We start from the raw sequence: 17,720 nt of genomic DNA, 5'->3' as shown, positions 1-17,720 counted from the left end.
TCTTCCACCGGATCTAGTATCGCTTCGACGACACTGAGGCTGCTTCTCGTGTCTTTCAGGCTTCTTAGTAGCAGATGGGGATAACGACTGCAGCATTTGTCACTGCTGCTTATCACGATACTGGTCCTTGTCCTAGTCTATCCTGCTCGAGGGGTCACACTGGAGCAGATGCCACTGACCCGTGGGCCCCTCGCCATTTTTAAACGGACGAGGTGCTTGACAGCCCCGTCCAGCGCCTCCTTAACCACTTCCAGGTCTGATCGTCACGGGCCAGAACAGCGTCATTACGGTACACCCGCACATGCGCAAATGGAAAAAAAGGCGCCACACAAAAGAAGGAGCCGAAGCTCCCGCACGTGCGCGGGACCACGCAACGCCATCCAAGATGGCGCCGCTCGTTGCTTCGGCATATGCTGCTGGAGGCACCAGGCAGTGGCTACCACCCCAGAGAGGGGGCCGCAGCCTACGTCCGCTCACTATCAAAGCCCCCGTGGGTCCGCTGTAGCATATCCAGGAAACCCACGCTGGCCGAGGCAAGACCCGTGCCGCCTCCATAAAAGACCGCTGTGGCTGGGTAAGTAAAAATTCTTCCAAGGCCCTCCAGGGCCATCGTATCCTGATATTCCCCATTTAAGGACAGGAAACCAATTGATGTCGGGAGAGGTGACGCCCTTTTTATCCTGTAGGTTTCCAATCCTTGAAGGGCGGATCCTCTCTCTCGTGGTCCCATCATAGGGTGAAGGAAAAAAAATAATTACATTTTTACCACAAAAATGTTGCTTTACCCCCAGAGTTCCAATTTTCACAAGGGAAGTAGGTAAAAAGGAACCATAATGTGTTACACAATTTTTCCTGAATGTGGCAATAACCCACATATGACTGTACAGTTTGGTGTGGCTACACCACAGGGTTCAGGAGGGAAGGAGCGCCTTTTGATTTTTGAAGCACAGATTTTCCTAGAATAGTTTGTGAGCTTCATTTGCAGTGCCCCAATATTGCAGAAAAACAGAAACCCCTTCAAGTGACCACATTTTGCAAATTACACCATTCTGGGAATTCATGTATGATTATAGTGACGATTTTGTCTCTGGAAAACACCCATGTGGTCAAACACCGTGAATGTTGCAGAATTAAAAATTGCAAATAAGCCCTTGTAGTGCCCATACATTGCGCCCAGCTCGTGCTTCTGGAGACCCACACCCTGGAAATTAAACAGGCTCTTCTCACTACAACAATGCCACACATGTGGATGTTCATTGTGGTTTAGAGACAATGTGGTGCTCAGAAGGGATGGGGGGGCATTTGGATATGGGAGTGCAAATTTTACTAGTTTTGTTTTCGGACAGAGCCATAGCAGTTCTACCAGTAATGTGAAAGCCACCTATTCCATTAACAGATGAAGGACCTGGGTGGTGACATTTTATTTTTTTGTGGGTTGAGTTGAATGCTATAGGTGGCAATTTAGGGTACAGAACATTTTGGTTCAGTTCACATTTATCCTGTGCTCTATGCTGAGCACTTACATTAGGGTTTCAATATACATTTCCAAAATATGTGATTCAGGTGAAACCCGTGACAGGTCCAATCACGAATGAGGCAGCAGAGTTACTCCGGACTCCACTTGGCCTCTGTTCAGCAGTGTACTATATTTTTCGTTTTATAAGATGCACCGGATTATAGGTCGCACCCCAAATTCAGAGCAAAAAAAGGTGAAAAAAAAAAAATAAATAAAAATGGGGTCCGTCTTGTAATCCGGTGATGTCTTACTGGAGGGGGCAGTAGCGGTGGTCGAGGAGTCACAGGAGGCAGGGGCGGTGGGTGTCCCAGAAACTGTAGGCTGTGCTGATGCAGCGGCGGAGGCTGGGGCTGTGGTGAAGGCTCGGGCTGCGGTGAAGGCTCGGGCTGCTGTGCTGCGGCAATTGCTGCAGCTGCGGTGGCTGCGCGCGTTGATGGCTTCAAAGAAATGGTGTCAGCGCAGATTGAGCTCTATTCTCAATGGCAAGCCGAGATTTCATCTGCGTAAGCGCCACCTCTGGGCGCCATTTTCCTGAAGTCCGCTTAAGGGAGATTAATGGGCCGGAGGCAGCGCCTGCGCAGATAAAATCTTGAGCCGAGAGCTCCATCTGCGCATGCGCCGACTCCGGGCGGCATCATTTGAAGTCCTCACCGTCCGACTTGCAGCACCAGTCCAGCCGCCGAAGACCCCGTGCAGACACCGTACAGCCGCCAAAGACACTGCACAGCCACTGCAGACATCGAACAGCCACCCCAGCACCAGCTGCCACAGACCCTGCGAGGAGGAAAAGTGCATCTTATAATCCCAAAAACCCGGTAATTCTTTTCAAAGGTGCACAAAACTGTTGTTGACTGCACTTGTGTGCTCGCCTAATAAGACAAGTAAAAGGATGGACACCGCTGGACCTCAGGCCAGGTAAGAGTTCAAAGTGATTCCCTCTGCCTCATTACAGTGAAAATTTCCATTGGGAATTTTGTCTGAATCATGTATTTCAGAGAATACAAATAATTTGCAGTGTAAGTTGTCGAAGAAGAGCGCAGTATAAATGTGAGCTGAGCCTTACTTCAATCTTTTGGAGGCAGAATAAACAAATCAACAGTAGTTGAACAATTTGCCTTATTATTATTTTTATGCCTTTCACTGTTGTATAAGTGATAAGGTGGCTTTATTCCCCAGGTTAGTATGACTACGGCAATATCTGATATCAATACACTAAGGCCGGTGTCACACTTGCGATTGACTTGCACGAGTGCAATGTGAGAAAATCTCGCATTGCACGCGGACCAAATGTTAATCAATGAGGCAGCTCCGATGTGCTTTTTTTTCCTCAGCTCAAATCAGACTGAAGAAAAAAAAAAAAAAAAAATCGCAACATGCTGCGATTTCTAGAGTTTCTCGTGCAAGACTCTCCAATGCAAGTCTATGGTTGTGAGAAAAGAGAATTTTGTTTACTTACCGTAAATTCTTTTTCTTATAGTTCCGTATTGGGAGACCCAGACATTGGGTGTATAGCTTCTGCCTCCGGAGGACACACAAAGTACTACACTAAAAAGTGTAGCTCCTCCCTCTGAGCATATACACCCCCTGGATAACCAGATCTAGCCAGTTTAGTGCAAAAGCTGAAGGAGAATAGCCACCCACAAGTAAAGGCAGAGCAAGAACCGGAACAACCGGAGCCTCTGTCTACGACAACAGCCGGTGATAACACGCGGAACAAGAAACTGCCAACAGGCAACAGGGAGGGTGCTGGGTCTCCCAATACGGAACTATAAGAAAAAGAATTTACGGTAAGTAAACAAAATTCTCTTTTTCTTTATCGTTCCTATGGGAGACCCAGACATTGGGACGTTTCAAAGCAGTCCATGGGTGGGAATAAACAGAAAACTGAGAAGTAGGCGGAGCCTAACTTCACAAATGGGCGACAGCCGCCTGAAGGATGCGTCTGCCCAAGCTCGCATCTGCCGAAGCATGAGCATGCACTTGGTAGTGCTTTGAAAAGGTATGCAGGCTAGTCCAAGTGGCAGCCTGACAGACCTGCTGAGCCGTAGCCTGGTGCCTGAAAGCCCAAGAGGCACCGACAGCTCTGGTCGAGTGTGCCTTGATCCCCGGCGGGGGAGGCACCTGAGTACACAGCCTGGTAGGCATCGGAAATGGCCGACCTAATCCAACGAGCTAAGGTCGGCTTAGAAGCCGAGAGGCCCTTACGCCGACCTGTGGTTAGCACAAAAAGAGAGGTGCACCGCCTAAGAACAGCGGTGCGAGACACATAGATCCGGAGCGCCCGCACCAGATCCAGAGTATGCAACGCTTTTTCAAAGCGATGAACAGGAGCTGGACAAAAGGAAGGCAGGGAAATGTCCTGGTTAAGGTGGAAAGGAGAAACCACCTTAGGGAGAAAATCCGGAGTCGGACGGAGAACCACCTTGTCTTGATGAAAAACCAAAAAAGGTGACTCCGAAGAGAGCGCAGTCAAATCAGAGACTCTCCTGAGGGAAGTTATGGCCACTAGAAAGACCACTTTCTGTGAAAGACGAGACAAAGAAACCTCCCTAAGAGGCTCAAAGGGGGGTTTCTGCAAGGCCGTGAGGACCAGATTGAGGTCCTAGGGATCCAAGGGCCGCCGGTAAGGCGGAATGATGTGAGACGCGCCCTGCATGAAGGTGCGCACCTGAGCCAGCCGGGCGATACGCCGCTGCAACAACACTGACAGAGCCGAGACTTGTCTCTTGAGGGAATTGAGGGATAGTCCTAGCTGCAGACCGGACTGTAGAAAGGACTGAAGGGTCGGCAAGGAAAAAGGCCAAGGAGCATGGCAGGAAGAGCGACACCAGGACAGAAAAATTCTCCAGGTCCTGTGATAGATTTTGGCCGAGGAAGACTTCAGAGCCCGAGTCATAGTGGAGATGACTTCAGGAGGAATACCAGAAGCCGTCAAGATCCAGGACTCAAGAGCCACGCCGTCAATCTGAGAGCCGCAGAATTCTGGCGGAAAAACGGACCTTGTGAGAGAAGGTCTGGACAGTCCGGAAGATGCCACGGCACCTCTACGGACAGATGGAGCAGGTCTGGGTACCAAGCTCGCCTGGGCCAGTCCGGAGCAATGAGGATGACCCGACGGCCCTCCATTCTGATCTTGCGCAGGACTCTGGGCAAGAGAGCTAGAGGGGGAAACACGTAGGACAGACGAAACTGGGACCAATCTTGAACCAGAGCGTCCGCTGCAAAGGCCTGAGGATCGTGGGAGCGAGCCACGTAAACCGGAACCTTGTTGTTGTGCCGGGATGCCATTAGATCCACTTCCGGAGTGCCCCACTGCCGGATGCAGGGACCACTCGCCACTGTCCACGGTTTGACGGCTGAGATAATCTGCTTCCCAGTTTTCCACACCTGGGATGTGGACTGCGGATATGGTGGACTTGGAGTCCTCCGTCCATTGAAGGATGCGTTGAACCTCCAACATTGCCAGGCGGCTGCGTGTCCCGCCTTGGTGATTGATGTAGGCAACCGCTGTCGCGTTGTCTGACTGGACTCGGATGTGCTTGCCCGCCAAAAGGTGGTGAAAGGCTAGGAGAGCTAGAAGCACAGCTCTGGTTTCCAGCACATTGATCGAGAGGGCTGATTCGGACGGAGTCCAAGTGCCCTGTGCTCGGTGGTGGAGACATACCGCTCCCCAGCCGGATAGACTGGCATCCGTGGTGAGGATCACCCAGGACGGGGCCAGGAAGGAGCGTCCCTGAGACAGAGAGAGGGGCCGAAGCCACCACTGAAGGGAGCCCCTGGTCTGTGGCGACAGAGCCACTAGCCTGTGCAAGGAGGAAGTCCGCTTCTCCCAACAGCGGAGAATGTCCAGCTGCAGAGGACGCAGATGGAACTGGGCAAAGGGAACAGCCTCCATTGATGCCACCATCTGACCCAGCACCTGCATTAGGTGCCTGATGGAATGACGGCGGGGCCTCAGCAGAGAGCGCACCGCCAGATGGAGGGACTGCTGTTTGACTAAGGGCAGCTTCACAAGTGCCGGCAGAGTCTCGAACTGCATCCCTAGGTACGTGAGCCTCTGGGTCGGAGTCAGAGTGGATTTGGGCAGATTGACAAGCCACCCGAATTGGGCTAGAGTGGCAAGAGCGAGACACTCCGCTGACAGTCTGCGCTGGATGAAGCCTTGACTAGAAGGTCGTCCAGGTAAGGAATCACTGCCAACCCCTGGAGGTGCAGAACCGCAACCACTGCTGCCATGACCTTGGTGAATACTCGAGGGGCCGTGGCTAACCCGAAGGGGAGAGCCACGAATTGGAAATGGTCCTCTCCGATTGCAAAACGTAGCCAACGCTGGTGTGAAACTGCAATTGGCACATGCAGATAGGCATCACTGATGTCGATGGATGCCAGGAAATCTCCTTGGGTCATTGAGGCAATGACTGATCGCAGAGACCCCATGCGAAAATGCCGCACCTGAACATGCTTGTTGAGAAGCTTGAGATCCAGGATGGTCCGGAAGGAACCGTCCTTTTTGGGGACTAGGAAGAGATTTGAGTAGAAACCTCTGAACCGCTCCCGGGCAGGAACCGGTACAATTACTCCGTTGGCCTGCAAGGATGCCACGGCCTGAGAGAAGGCGGCGGCCTTGGAGCAGGGGGGAGTTGACAGAAAAAATCTGTTTGGCGGGCTGGAAGAGAATTCTATCCTGTAGCCGTGGGAGATGATATTCCGCACCCACTGATCGGAGACGTGTTGAAACCACACGTCGCCAAAGTGGGAGAGCCTGCCACCGACTAAGGACGTTGCTGGCGCGGCCAGATAGTCAAGAGGAGGCTGCCTTAGTGGCAGCAGCTCCTGCGGTCTTTTGTGGCCGCGCCTTTGTGCGCCAGTTGGGTTTTTGGTCCTTGGCTGAGTTAGTGGACGAGGCCGAGGGCTTAGAGGATGACCAGTTGGAGGAACGAAAGGAACGAAACCTCGACTGGTTCCTACCCTGGGCAGGTTTCCTGGTTTTAGTTTGTGGCATGGAAGTACTCTTCCCGCCAGTAGCTTCCTTAATAATTTCATCCAGTTGTTCACCGAATAGCCTGGATCCAGCAAAATAGAGCCCAGCAAGGTACTTCTTTGAAGAAGCATCTGCCTTCCACTCTCGAAGACACAAGATCCTGCGGATAGCGAGGGAATTAGCCGAAGCCACCACAGTGCGGTGAGAAACCTCCAGCATGGCAGACATGGCATAGGATGAAAAAGCTGAAGCTTGGGAAGTTAAGGCAACCATTTCGGGCATAGATTCCCTGGTGAGGGAATGCATCTCCTCTAGAGAAGCAGAGATGGCTTTGAGAGCCCACACTGCTGCAAAAGATGGGGAGAACGAGGCCCCTGCCGCCTCATATACAGATTTGGCCAGAAGGTCAACCTGGCGGTCAGTGGAATCCTTAAGAGAGGTGCCATCAGCCACTGATACAACGGTCCGGGCTGAGAGTCTAGACACCGGAGGGTCTACCTTTGGTGAATGAGCCCACTCCTTGACCACCTCAGGTGGAAAGGGAAAACGGTCATCAGAACCATGCTTTGGGAAGCGTTTGTCAGGACAGGCCCTAGGCTTGGTCACAGTGGCCTGAAAACTGGAGTGGTTAAAGAACACACTCCTTGTCCTCTTAGGCAAGGTAAACTGGTGCTTTTCTGCCAGAGAGGGTTGCTCCTCTGATACTGGCGGATTGAGGTCCAGTACAGAATTAATGGACGCAATCAAATCACTAACATCTGAGTCACTTTCGGACAGATCAATGGGGCACATGGAGGTAGCCTCCGAGCCCCCAGTAAAGGCATCCTCCTCGTCCTGCGAGTCAGCTCTTGAATCAGAGCCGCGGGACGAGGAAGGAGAGGGGGCCCTGCGTCTCCTTTTAGGAGGACGGGGTCTGGGACCAGATGAAGAATCCTCTGTGAGCTCCGCTGAGAGAGCCCTAGCAGCAGAGGCACCCTGTGAAGGGGGCTGATGCATGTTCAGCAAAGTCCGGGACAGCTGTCCCATGGAGTCGGCAAAAGACTGGGAGATTGACCTAGAGAAGGATTCTACCCAAGCCGGGGGTTCAGCCACCGGAGCCGGAGCAGCCGGAGGGACCACTGTGGGTGCGATTCCAGGCTGAGGCATTGTCAGGTTAGAGCAGGCATCACAATGTGGATATGTGCTCGGTTCAGGCAGCACGAGCTTACATGCAGTGCATATTGAGTACAGCCTTGCAGCCTTGCTCCTGGTGTGAGACATGCTGCTGAAGTGGGGGCTCTGAGCCAGAATGACCCCCAGAGAGTATATAAGAAGGTCCACAACCGGAGGTTGTGGCTTACCAGACCGTTTGTGTGCCCTCCAGATCCCACAGCCCGGACCCCCAAGCAGCTTAGCAGGGATGCTGCAGCCAGCGCTGATCCAGAGAAAAACGCTGAGAAAATGGCGCCGGAGCGAGGAGAGGGGGCGGGACCTGCTCTGAGAGCGGGATCTGGAGGGCCAAGGAGATTTACAGGGGAGGGGACATGTACTCAGAGAGGAGTGTCCCTCCCCTGTGCCGAACGGCCGCTGGGCGGAGCCGCACTGTCCCTCTGCATGATTGACATGCGAGGGCAGTGAAATCGAAAGTAGGCCTCCGGCGAAGCCGGGGCCTAAATTTAAGCGATGCGGCCGGCGCGCAGGCACCATCGGCGCGGTTCTCAGGCGACAACCAGAGAACCGGCCGGAAATGTCAGAAAAGTTACACAGCACACTCTCCCACCATAATAAAGTACCGGGACCCCCCGAATATAAACGTCTCAGGTACTTAGCTTGCTGAGACGCAGGGTTCCAAGTCCCTGGGGATGAGTGCTCCGTCCAGCAGGATCCTAAAGGGCTGCGGATGGAGACCGGTCTCCTGCAAAGCAAAGAGAACCGTGCTGGCTCCCACTTCAAGCCAGAGCCCGAGGGATGGTGAAGGAGCGCGGCATGTAAGGCTCCAGCCTTGGAATCAACCTTAACAACACCGCCGACACAGTGGGGTGAGAAGGGACATGCCGGGAGTCCAGGCTTGGACCCGCTTTTCTTCAAAAAACTTTCCAAAAATGAAAAATCAGATGAGAATGCATGTGTGGATGTATGCCTCCTGAACACAAAGCAATGAACTGGCTAGATCTGGTTATCCAGGGGGTGTATATGCTCAGAGGGAGGAGCTACACTTTTTAAAGTAGTACTTTGTGTGTCCTCCGGAGGCAGAAGCTATACACCCAATGTCTGGGTCTCCCATAGGAACGATAAAGAAAAAAAGGATGTCACATGGACGGCACACGGACCATCCTAGTGACATCCGTTTTTCTAAATACAATTCTATCCTGTAGCAGAGAACACTGTAAATGCTCCTGTACATGACTGTAAATGAGTAACCACTGCTGAGAAAAAAAAACGGATTGCACACTGACAGCACACGGATGAAAAGTGAGAAAAAAATCGTCCTACTCTCTGGCATGAGAATCGGACCGATTTTTCATACGCAAGTGTGACGCTGGCCTTAAAAACTCTTTTACAAAATAAAGGTTTTCTGCATCACCAAATGTTCAATGATTATGCCGACAGTCATCTGAAGGCTTGTATTTTGAATTTTTTTACTGGTATCATTTTGGCCACATAATATTTTTTTGACCACTTTGCGTTCCGCACTTTTGAAGCAGAATCAAGAAGAAACAGTAATTAAGAATTTATTATTTTGTTTCTTTTAGGCGTTCACCATGTTGTAAAAGTGATAAGATTGCTTTATTCTTCTGGTCAGCATGATTATAGCGATACTACATTTATATTTTTTTTATGTTTTGCAGCTTTTACCATAAAATTAATTTTTTAGAAAAAATTATAGATTTTTTATTTCTGTACGGAGGCGTGTTTTTTACAGGACAAGATTATATTTTCAGCTATACAACTTATTTAGCGACGAGGGAGGAACTTCCTGTCACCGCTAATGACAGGCAGAGCGCTGGCCAATCAGAGGCAAGCGTCTCTGCCTTTGACGTCAGCGCTCTGGCCGGGAACTTCCTGCCTCGTCGTTATGGTAACGCGTTACACAGCCCGGCCCCGTACCAGAGAACAGCAAGTCCCAGCAGACCAGCGATGGAACGGAAGGTAAGGTGAGCATATAATATGTGTGTGTGCATGCGTGCATGTGTGTCTGTGTGAGTTTGTGTGTGTTTTTATGTGTTTGTGTGTGTTTGTGCATGTGTGGAATGATAGAATAGGGGACCAGGATGGGACATTTTAGAAGTTGTGGAACGGATCGTCAGCATTGCAATGATTTCCTATCGGAAATCTTGCTTTGCTGAACGAGTACCTTGATTACCAAGCACAGTCCCAGAACGGATTGTTCTCGTTAAGCAAGGTACCACTGTATATATACACACACACATAAACACACATATATTTACAATCTATATATCTATATATATAATTGCCTTATTCTGTCTGTCTGTCTGTCATGCTCCAAAATTGTGTCACCGTGACATGTCCTTACGGTGACACAAAGCTGAATGGCCGCTGGGTTCGCCATGGCCCCGCCCCCCCACACGGATTGGCCTCTCGCCCCGGCTGCGCCCCCACACGGATTGGCCAGCCGCTCGCCCAGGCTCTGCCCCCCCCCACAGATTGGCCTCTCGCCCCGGCACCCTGCAGGCATTGGCAACTCGCCCACGCCACGCCCCGCCCCCCTCACGCAATAGACGTTAGCTCTCGCCCCCCCCCCCGCATTGCCTGAACTGACACGGTCACGGAGCCACGAATCCCAGGTGAGTACTGTACTCCCCCCCCCTTTCCCCCCTCACCAACGGGAGCCCACATCAGCGTACGCCGCCGCCGTATGCTGGTGTTGGCTCCCGTGCGAGCGGGGGACGTGTTGCGCTGGTAACCATGCTTGCATAGTTACCAGTAAATCAAGGTCCTGCAGCGGCGGGACTTCCACACGCACAAACATAACAGCACACACACACGCATACACACACACATCAGATCGCACTCACTCTCACAAACACCTCACACACACCTCACACACACCTCGCACACACATCGCGTCCACACACTCACAGCATCCGGCGATATCGCTTGCTTCTCGGCCTCGATACTGTGCTGTTGTGATCTTCCAGGACCTGACGGAGGATCACATGGCCAGGGGCATGTGGTATGTCCGGATGTTGTGAGTATCAGCGCGTATGTGCGATATCGTCAGTGTCTGTGTGTGTGAGTGGATGCGATCGGGTGTGTGTGAGTGGATGCGATCGGGTGTGTGTGAGTGGATGCGATCGGGTGTGTGTGAGTGGATGCGATCGGGTGTGTGTGAGTGGATGCGATCGGGTGTGTGTGAGTGGATGCGATCGGGTGTGTGTGAGTGGATGCGATCGGGTGTGTGTGAGTGGATGCGATCGGGTGTGTGAGTGTCGGCAGAGGAGCACGGCGTGCTGGAGGAGGCTGGGAGCAGAGAGGCTGATCATGGGGAAGGCTGGGAGGAGAGAGGGTGATGATGGGGGAGGCTGGGAGGGGGAGGCTGATGCTGGGGGAGGCTGGGACGAGGGAGGCTGATGCTGGTGGAGGCTGATGCTTGGGGAGGCTGATGCTGGGGGAGGCTGGAAGGAGAGAAGCTAATGCTGGTGGAGGCTGATGCTTGGGGAGGCTGATGCTGGGGGAGACTGGGAGGGGAAGGCTGATGCTGAGGGAGGCTGGGAGGAAGGAGGCTGGGAGGAGAGAGGCTGATCCTGGGGAAGGCTGGGAACGGGAGGCTGATGCTGATGGAGGCTGGAAGGAGTGAGGCTGATGCTGGGGGAGGCTGGAAGGAAAGAGGCTGATGCTGGTGGAGGCTGATGCTTGGGGAGGCTGATGCTGGGGGAGACTGGGAGCGGAAGGCTGATGCTGAGGGAGGCTGGGAGGAAGGAGGCTGGGAGGAAGGATGCTGGGAGGAGAGAGGCTGAACCTGGGGAAGGCTGGGAAGGGGAGGCTGATGCTGGGGGAGGCTGGAAGGAGAGAGGCTGATGCTGGTGGAGGCTGATGCTTGGGGAGGCTGATGCTGGGGGAGACTGGGAGCGGAAGGCTGATGCTGAGGGAGGCTGGGAAGAAGGAGGCTGGGAGGAGAGAGGCTGATCCTCGGGAAGGCTGGGAAGGGGAGGCTGATGCTGAGGGAAGCTGGAAGGAGAGAGGCTGATGCTGGGGGAGGCTGATGCTGAGGGAGGCTGGGAGGGGAAAGCTGATGCTGGGGAAGGCTGGGAGGACGGAGGCTGGGAGGAGAGAGGCTGATCCTGGGGAAGGCTGGGAGAGGGAGGCTGATGCTGGAGGAGGCTGGAAGGAAAGAGGCTGATGCTGGCGGAGGCTGATGCTGGGGGAGGCTGGAAGGAGAGAGTCTGATGCTGGTGGAGGCTGATGCTTGGGGAGGCTGGGAGAGGGAGGCTGATGCTGAGGGAGGCTGGGAGGAGGGAGGCTGGAAGAGGTAGGCTGAGAGAAGAGAAGCTGATGCTGGGGGAGGCTGATGCTGGGGGAGGCTGGGAGAGGGAGGCTGATGCTGGGGGAGGGTAGGAGGAGGGAGGCTGGGAGGAGAGAGGCTGATGCTGGGGAAGGCTGGGAGGAGAGAGGCTGATGCTGGGGACAGAGAGGAGAGGCTGATGCTGGGAGGAGAGAGGCTCATGCTAGGATGAGAGAGGCTGATGCTGGGAGGAGAGAGGCTGATGCTGGGGGCAGAGAAGCTGATGCTGGGGGCAGAGAGGCTGATGCTGGTGCAGCATGGGGGATGGAGCACGATGGGGGGTGCGCAGCATCGGGGATGGAGCATGATGGGGGGGTGCGCAGCATCGGGGATGGAGCACGATGGGGAGTTCACAGCATGGGGGATGGAGCACGTTTGGGAGTGCGCAGCATGGCGGATGGAGCACGTTTGGGAGTGCGCAGCATGGGAGATGGAGCACGATGGGGGGTGCGCAGCATAGGGGATGGAGCACGATGGGGAGTGCGCTGCATGGGGGATGGAGCACGATGGAGAGTGCGCTGCATGGGGGATGGAGCACGTTTTGGAGTGCGCACCTCCCCCCAAAACACACACACACACACACGCGCGCGCACTGCACAACACACCACACACCACACATCACACACACACACACACACTGGGAACCACAAACAACTGCACTACACAGACACCCACACACACAGACAATGCTGCGCACACACAGCACCCAACACACAAACACCACGGCACACACAAATATACGCACATACCGCACAACACACACATTGCACAAAACATACCTCCCCCCAAAACACACCACACACACACAAACCGCGCAACACACACACAACGCTACAGACACACAGCGCTCCACAAACAACGCAACACACGCAACACACATACAACACCGCTCTCACCCCCCGTCACACCCAGACAACACCCAGAACATGTACAGCCCCTACACAAACACTTGGTAACTACACAGTACAACATCTATATATAACAAAAATCATACATGAACTACACAATACGTAAATTCTAGAATACCCGATGCGTAGAATCGGGCCACCTTCTAGTCTATATATATAATTGCCTTATTCTGTCTGTCTGTCTGTCTTGCTCCAAAATTGTGTCACCGTGACATTGTGTCACCGTGACAGTGTCCTTACAGTGACAACCGTCGGATTGGCTGCTGGGCTGAGCCTGGCCCCGCCCCTCCACATGGATTGGCCGCTCGGCTCGGCCCCGCATGGATTAACTGTTTGGCCAGGCTTGCCCCCCGCACGTGATGCCCACTAGGCCACGCGCCCCGCACGCGATGCCCGCTAGGCCACGCCCCGCACGTGATGCCCGCTAGGCCACGCCCCCTGCATGCGATGCCCGCTAGGCCACGCCCCGCATGCGATGCCCGCTAGGCCACGCCCCCTCACACTATGCCCGCTAGGCCATGCCTCCTCACACTATGCCCGCAAGGCCACGCCCCCTCACACTATGCCCGCAAGGCCACGCCCCCTCACACTATGCCCGCTCGGCCACGCCCCCCGCACACGTTGGGCACCTGTACACCTCCCCCCAGGACAACTCCTCCCATTATACTCCTCTTTCCCCAGGACTACTCCTCCCATTATACTCCTATTATAATCCTCCTATTATACTCCTCTCTGAGGGGTTCGCAGCATGGGGGATGGAGCACGATGGGGGGTGCAGCATGGGGGGTGGACCACGATGGGGGGTGCCCAGAATGGGGGGATGAAACACGATGGGGTGTGCGCAGCATGGGGGATGGAGCACGATGGGAGGTGCAGCATGGGGGATGGAGCACGATGGGGGGTGCCCAGAAATGGGGGATGAAACACGATGGGGGGTGCGCAGCATGGGGGATGGAGCACGATGGGGGGTGCGCAGCATGGGGGATGGAGCACGATGGGGGTGCAGCATGGGGGATGGAGCACGAAGGGGGGTGCAGCATGGGGGATGGAGCACGATGGGGGGTGCAGCATGGGGGCTGGAGCACGATGGGGGGTGCAGCATGGGGGGTGGACCACGATGGGGGGTGCCCAGAATGGGGGGATGAAACACGATGGGGGGTGCGCAGCATGGGGGATGGAGCACGATGGGGGGTGCCCAGAATGGGGGGATGGAGCACGATGGGGGGTGCGCAGCATGGGGGATGGAGCACGATGGGGAGTGCGCAGCATGGGGGATGGAGCACGATGGGGGGTGCAGCATGGGGGGTGGACCACGATGGGGGGTGCCCAGAATGGGGGGATGAAACACGATGGGGTGTGCGCAGCATGGGGGATGGAGCACGATGGGGGGTGCCCAGAATGGGGGGGATGGAGCACGATGGGGGGTGCGCAGCATGGGGGATGGAGCACGATGGGGAGTGCAGCATGGGGGATGGAGCACGATGGGGGGTGGACCACGATGGGGGGTGCCCAGAATGGGGGGGGATGAAACACGATGGGGGGTGCGCAGCATGAGGGATGGAGCATGATGGGGGTGCGCAGCATGATGAGGGTGCGCAGTATGGGGGATGGAGCACGATGGGGGGTGCGCAGCATGGGGGATGAAGCACGATGGGGGTGAGCAGCATGGGGGATGCGCAGCATGGGGGAAGGAGCACGATGGGGGGTGCAGCATGGGGGTGGACCACGATGGGGGGTGCACACCTCCCCCCAAAACACACACACACTGCCACACATGCACCACAGAACACACCACACACACACACTGGGAACCACAAACACCGCCCTGCACAGACACCCACACACACACAGACAACGCCGCACACACACCACACACAAACACCGCGGCACACACAAATATATGCACATACCGCGCAACACACACATTGCACAAAACATACCTCCCCCCAAAACACACACACGCACCCCACAAACACACACACCCACACAAACCGTGCAACACACACAGCACCACACACACAACGCTACAGACACACAGCGCTCCACAAACAATGCAACACACAACGCAACACACAAACAACACCGCTCTCACACCCCCCCACACCCAGACAACACCCAGAACATTTACAGCTCCCTACACAAACACTTGGCAACTATACAACATCTATATATATAACAAAAATCATACATTAACTACACAATATGTAAATTCTAGAATACCCGATGCGTTAGAATCGGGCCACCTTCTAGTTTACATATATTTATTTGTTTTACATAAACCTACAACTTCTGGTATGACCTTAACAATGGTAAGAAAATACTGGGAGTGATTGTTACCAGTCATCATCAGACCATAATGGAACCACAGTACTGATGAGGATTAGTCAGTATAATCATTTACATTTAGGTACCTTATAGATGACGTTGTCTCTGATCGGAGTCGTTCTTTTTCCTTTCTTCATCTTGTCCAGATGCCATGATGAATTTTCTTGGCCACAGTCAATCTCTGCAGACTTCCATCTTCTCTGTTTTTCTGCAGCACATCCCGACACAATATTAAACCAAAAAGAGAAATACAGATCCATATTCCACTATAGTATAATTAGAGCAGATCTCACCATACTTAACATATATAAACCAAAAACCAGAGTTCTGCAGAGCACAATTGTTTACAATGATGCATCAAACACGTGTGCTTTTAGAAAAATTCATCATATTTTATTACAGCAAAAATTTCATGACAATTTCATGAAGTGCTGAGCCTCACAAATAATAAAAACTCCCTACCCCATAAAACCATACACAACTAAACTGGTGCATTGTGGAACAAACATGATCAAGATTAAATGTAAGTACAATCATATAAGGGCATCTGGGTGCCGAAAGTACATAATGAAACCCAATAGTCTATCACAGTAACCCTATAAAGTGCAAGTGCATACAGACAGGTATATAGTCCACCTTGGACACTTTCCTTGACCTATAACCATAATGGTGAAAAGGAGAGGCATGGATAACAGCAATCAAAAAGAGTTAAATCTCTTTACATGATATAAGGTAATATTATATTATCCAGGCACCAATGTAAGACCTCCAGAAATGATGATGCATATACACCTAAGGCCAGGATGAGCCAAGGGACCTTCCGTATAGGCTGGAGGGTGTTAGAGAAGGGGACCCAGATTGTCGGACCACAACGCCCAGCACCTCGACGTGCGTTTCGCCTCTCGCTTCGTCAGGAGGTGCTGGGGTAGCTGCCGGGTCACTCTTAAGTACTAGAAAGCCCACCTGAAGTTCATAACGGCGCGCCCCACGTGACGGAAGTCGCATCATCCACCTCCGTCGGCGCACCGTTAGGAGCCCCGCGCAAGCGCAGGAACCCTCCCTCAATTGGGCGCCGACAGAGAAGGAGAGGCAGACTCCAACACGCCTGGCGCGCTCTGACATCAGGACGGAAAGTAGCCATATTGAAAATGGGCAAAATTAATGGCAGTGTGATCGTAAACATTGCAAAAGAGCCAAGAGGGGCGGGATAAACGGATTTTTGTGTACTCACCGTAAAATCGTTTTCTCTTAGCCATCATTGGGGGACACAGGACCATGGGTGTTATGCTGCCTATCCATAGGAGGACACTAAGTAGATGCAAAAGCATAGCTCCTCCTCTACAGTATACACCCCCTGGCCGGGCCAGGCAAGCTCAGTTTTAGTACACAAGCAGTAGGAGAAAAAAAAACAGTAAAAACTTCTCAACAGAGGAACATGAGAAAAAAAAGAGTCATAACCAAATAAGGTACTGAGAGAACCAAGGCCCAACAGGGCAACAGGGTGGGTGCTGTGTCCCCCAATGATGGCTAAGAGAAAACGATTTTACGGTGAGTACACAAAAATCCGTTTTTCTCTGATGCCTCATTGGGGGACACAGGACCATGGGACGTCCTAAAGCAGTCCATGGGTGGGAAACATAAAAAAAGACAACACAACCCAAGGACTAGGAACCAGTCCCGGACAGCCTGGAGCGCCTACTGAGAGAGGTGCTCTACTGCCGTTTGCAGAATTTTCCAACCCAGATTTGCCTCAGCTGAAGCCTGGGTATGGACTCTGTAATGCTTTGAAAATGTATGTAGGCTAGACCAGGTCGCAGCCTTACACACCTGTTCCACTGAAGCCTGATGCCGAATGGCCCACGAAGCGCCAACTGCTCGCGTGGAATGAGCCCGCAGCCCACTAGGAATGGGCATGAGTTGCAAGCGGTAGACTTCCTGGATCGCAGAGCGAATCCAGCGAGGCAGCGTCGCCTTTGAAGCTGCCTGTCGCTTCTTAGGCCCCTCAGGAATGACGAACAAAGAGTCCGTTTTCCTAAATGGGGCTGTCCTGGATATGTAATATCTGAGAGCTCTAATGAGGTCTAACGAATGCAGAGACCTTTCCACCCTATGAACTGGGTGTGGACAAAAGGAAGGCAGGACAATGTCCTCGTTCAAATGAAACGGGGTAAGAACCTTTGGAAGGAAATCCGGGAGAGGGCGCAGAACCACCTTGTGCTGGTGAAAGATCAGAAAAGGCTCGCGGCAAGAGAGTGCATCCGATGGACTGCGGGTCGCGTGACCTGGCTATGAACGCGGGTACCTTTGCATTCAACCTTGAGGCCATTAGGTCCACATCTGGTGTGCCCCAGCGAGTGCAGATGTGTAGAAACACATCTGGGTGGAGGGACCATTCTCCGGCAGCCAGGCCTTGGCGACTCAGAAAGTCTGCTGCCCAGTTCTCTACCCCCGGTATGTGTACCGCTGATATCACTGATCCCGTCAATT

General features: G+C 53.3%; 1 protein-coding gene across 1 annotated transcript in view; it reads right to left on the bottom strand.

Annotated features, from left to right (window-relative positions):
* Positions 1-17,720, bottom strand: part of LOC142312165 (uncharacterized) — a 228,732-nt gene that overhangs the window by 181,737 nt on the left and 29,275 nt on the right. The window contains 1 exon segment of the mRNA XM_075351067.1: positions 15,320-15,441. Within this exon segment, the coding sequence (XP_075207182.1) occupies positions 15,320-15,441 (122 nt within the window).

This window comes from Anomaloglossus baeobatrachus, chromosome 5, assembly GCF_048569485.1.
Source record: "Anomaloglossus baeobatrachus isolate aAnoBae1 chromosome 5, aAnoBae1.hap1, whole genome shotgun sequence".
Classification (NCBI taxonomy): domain Eukaryota; kingdom Metazoa; phylum Chordata; class Amphibia; order Anura; family Aromobatidae; genus Anomaloglossus; species Anomaloglossus baeobatrachus.
This window is presented reverse-complemented; position numbering and strand designations above follow the sequence as displayed.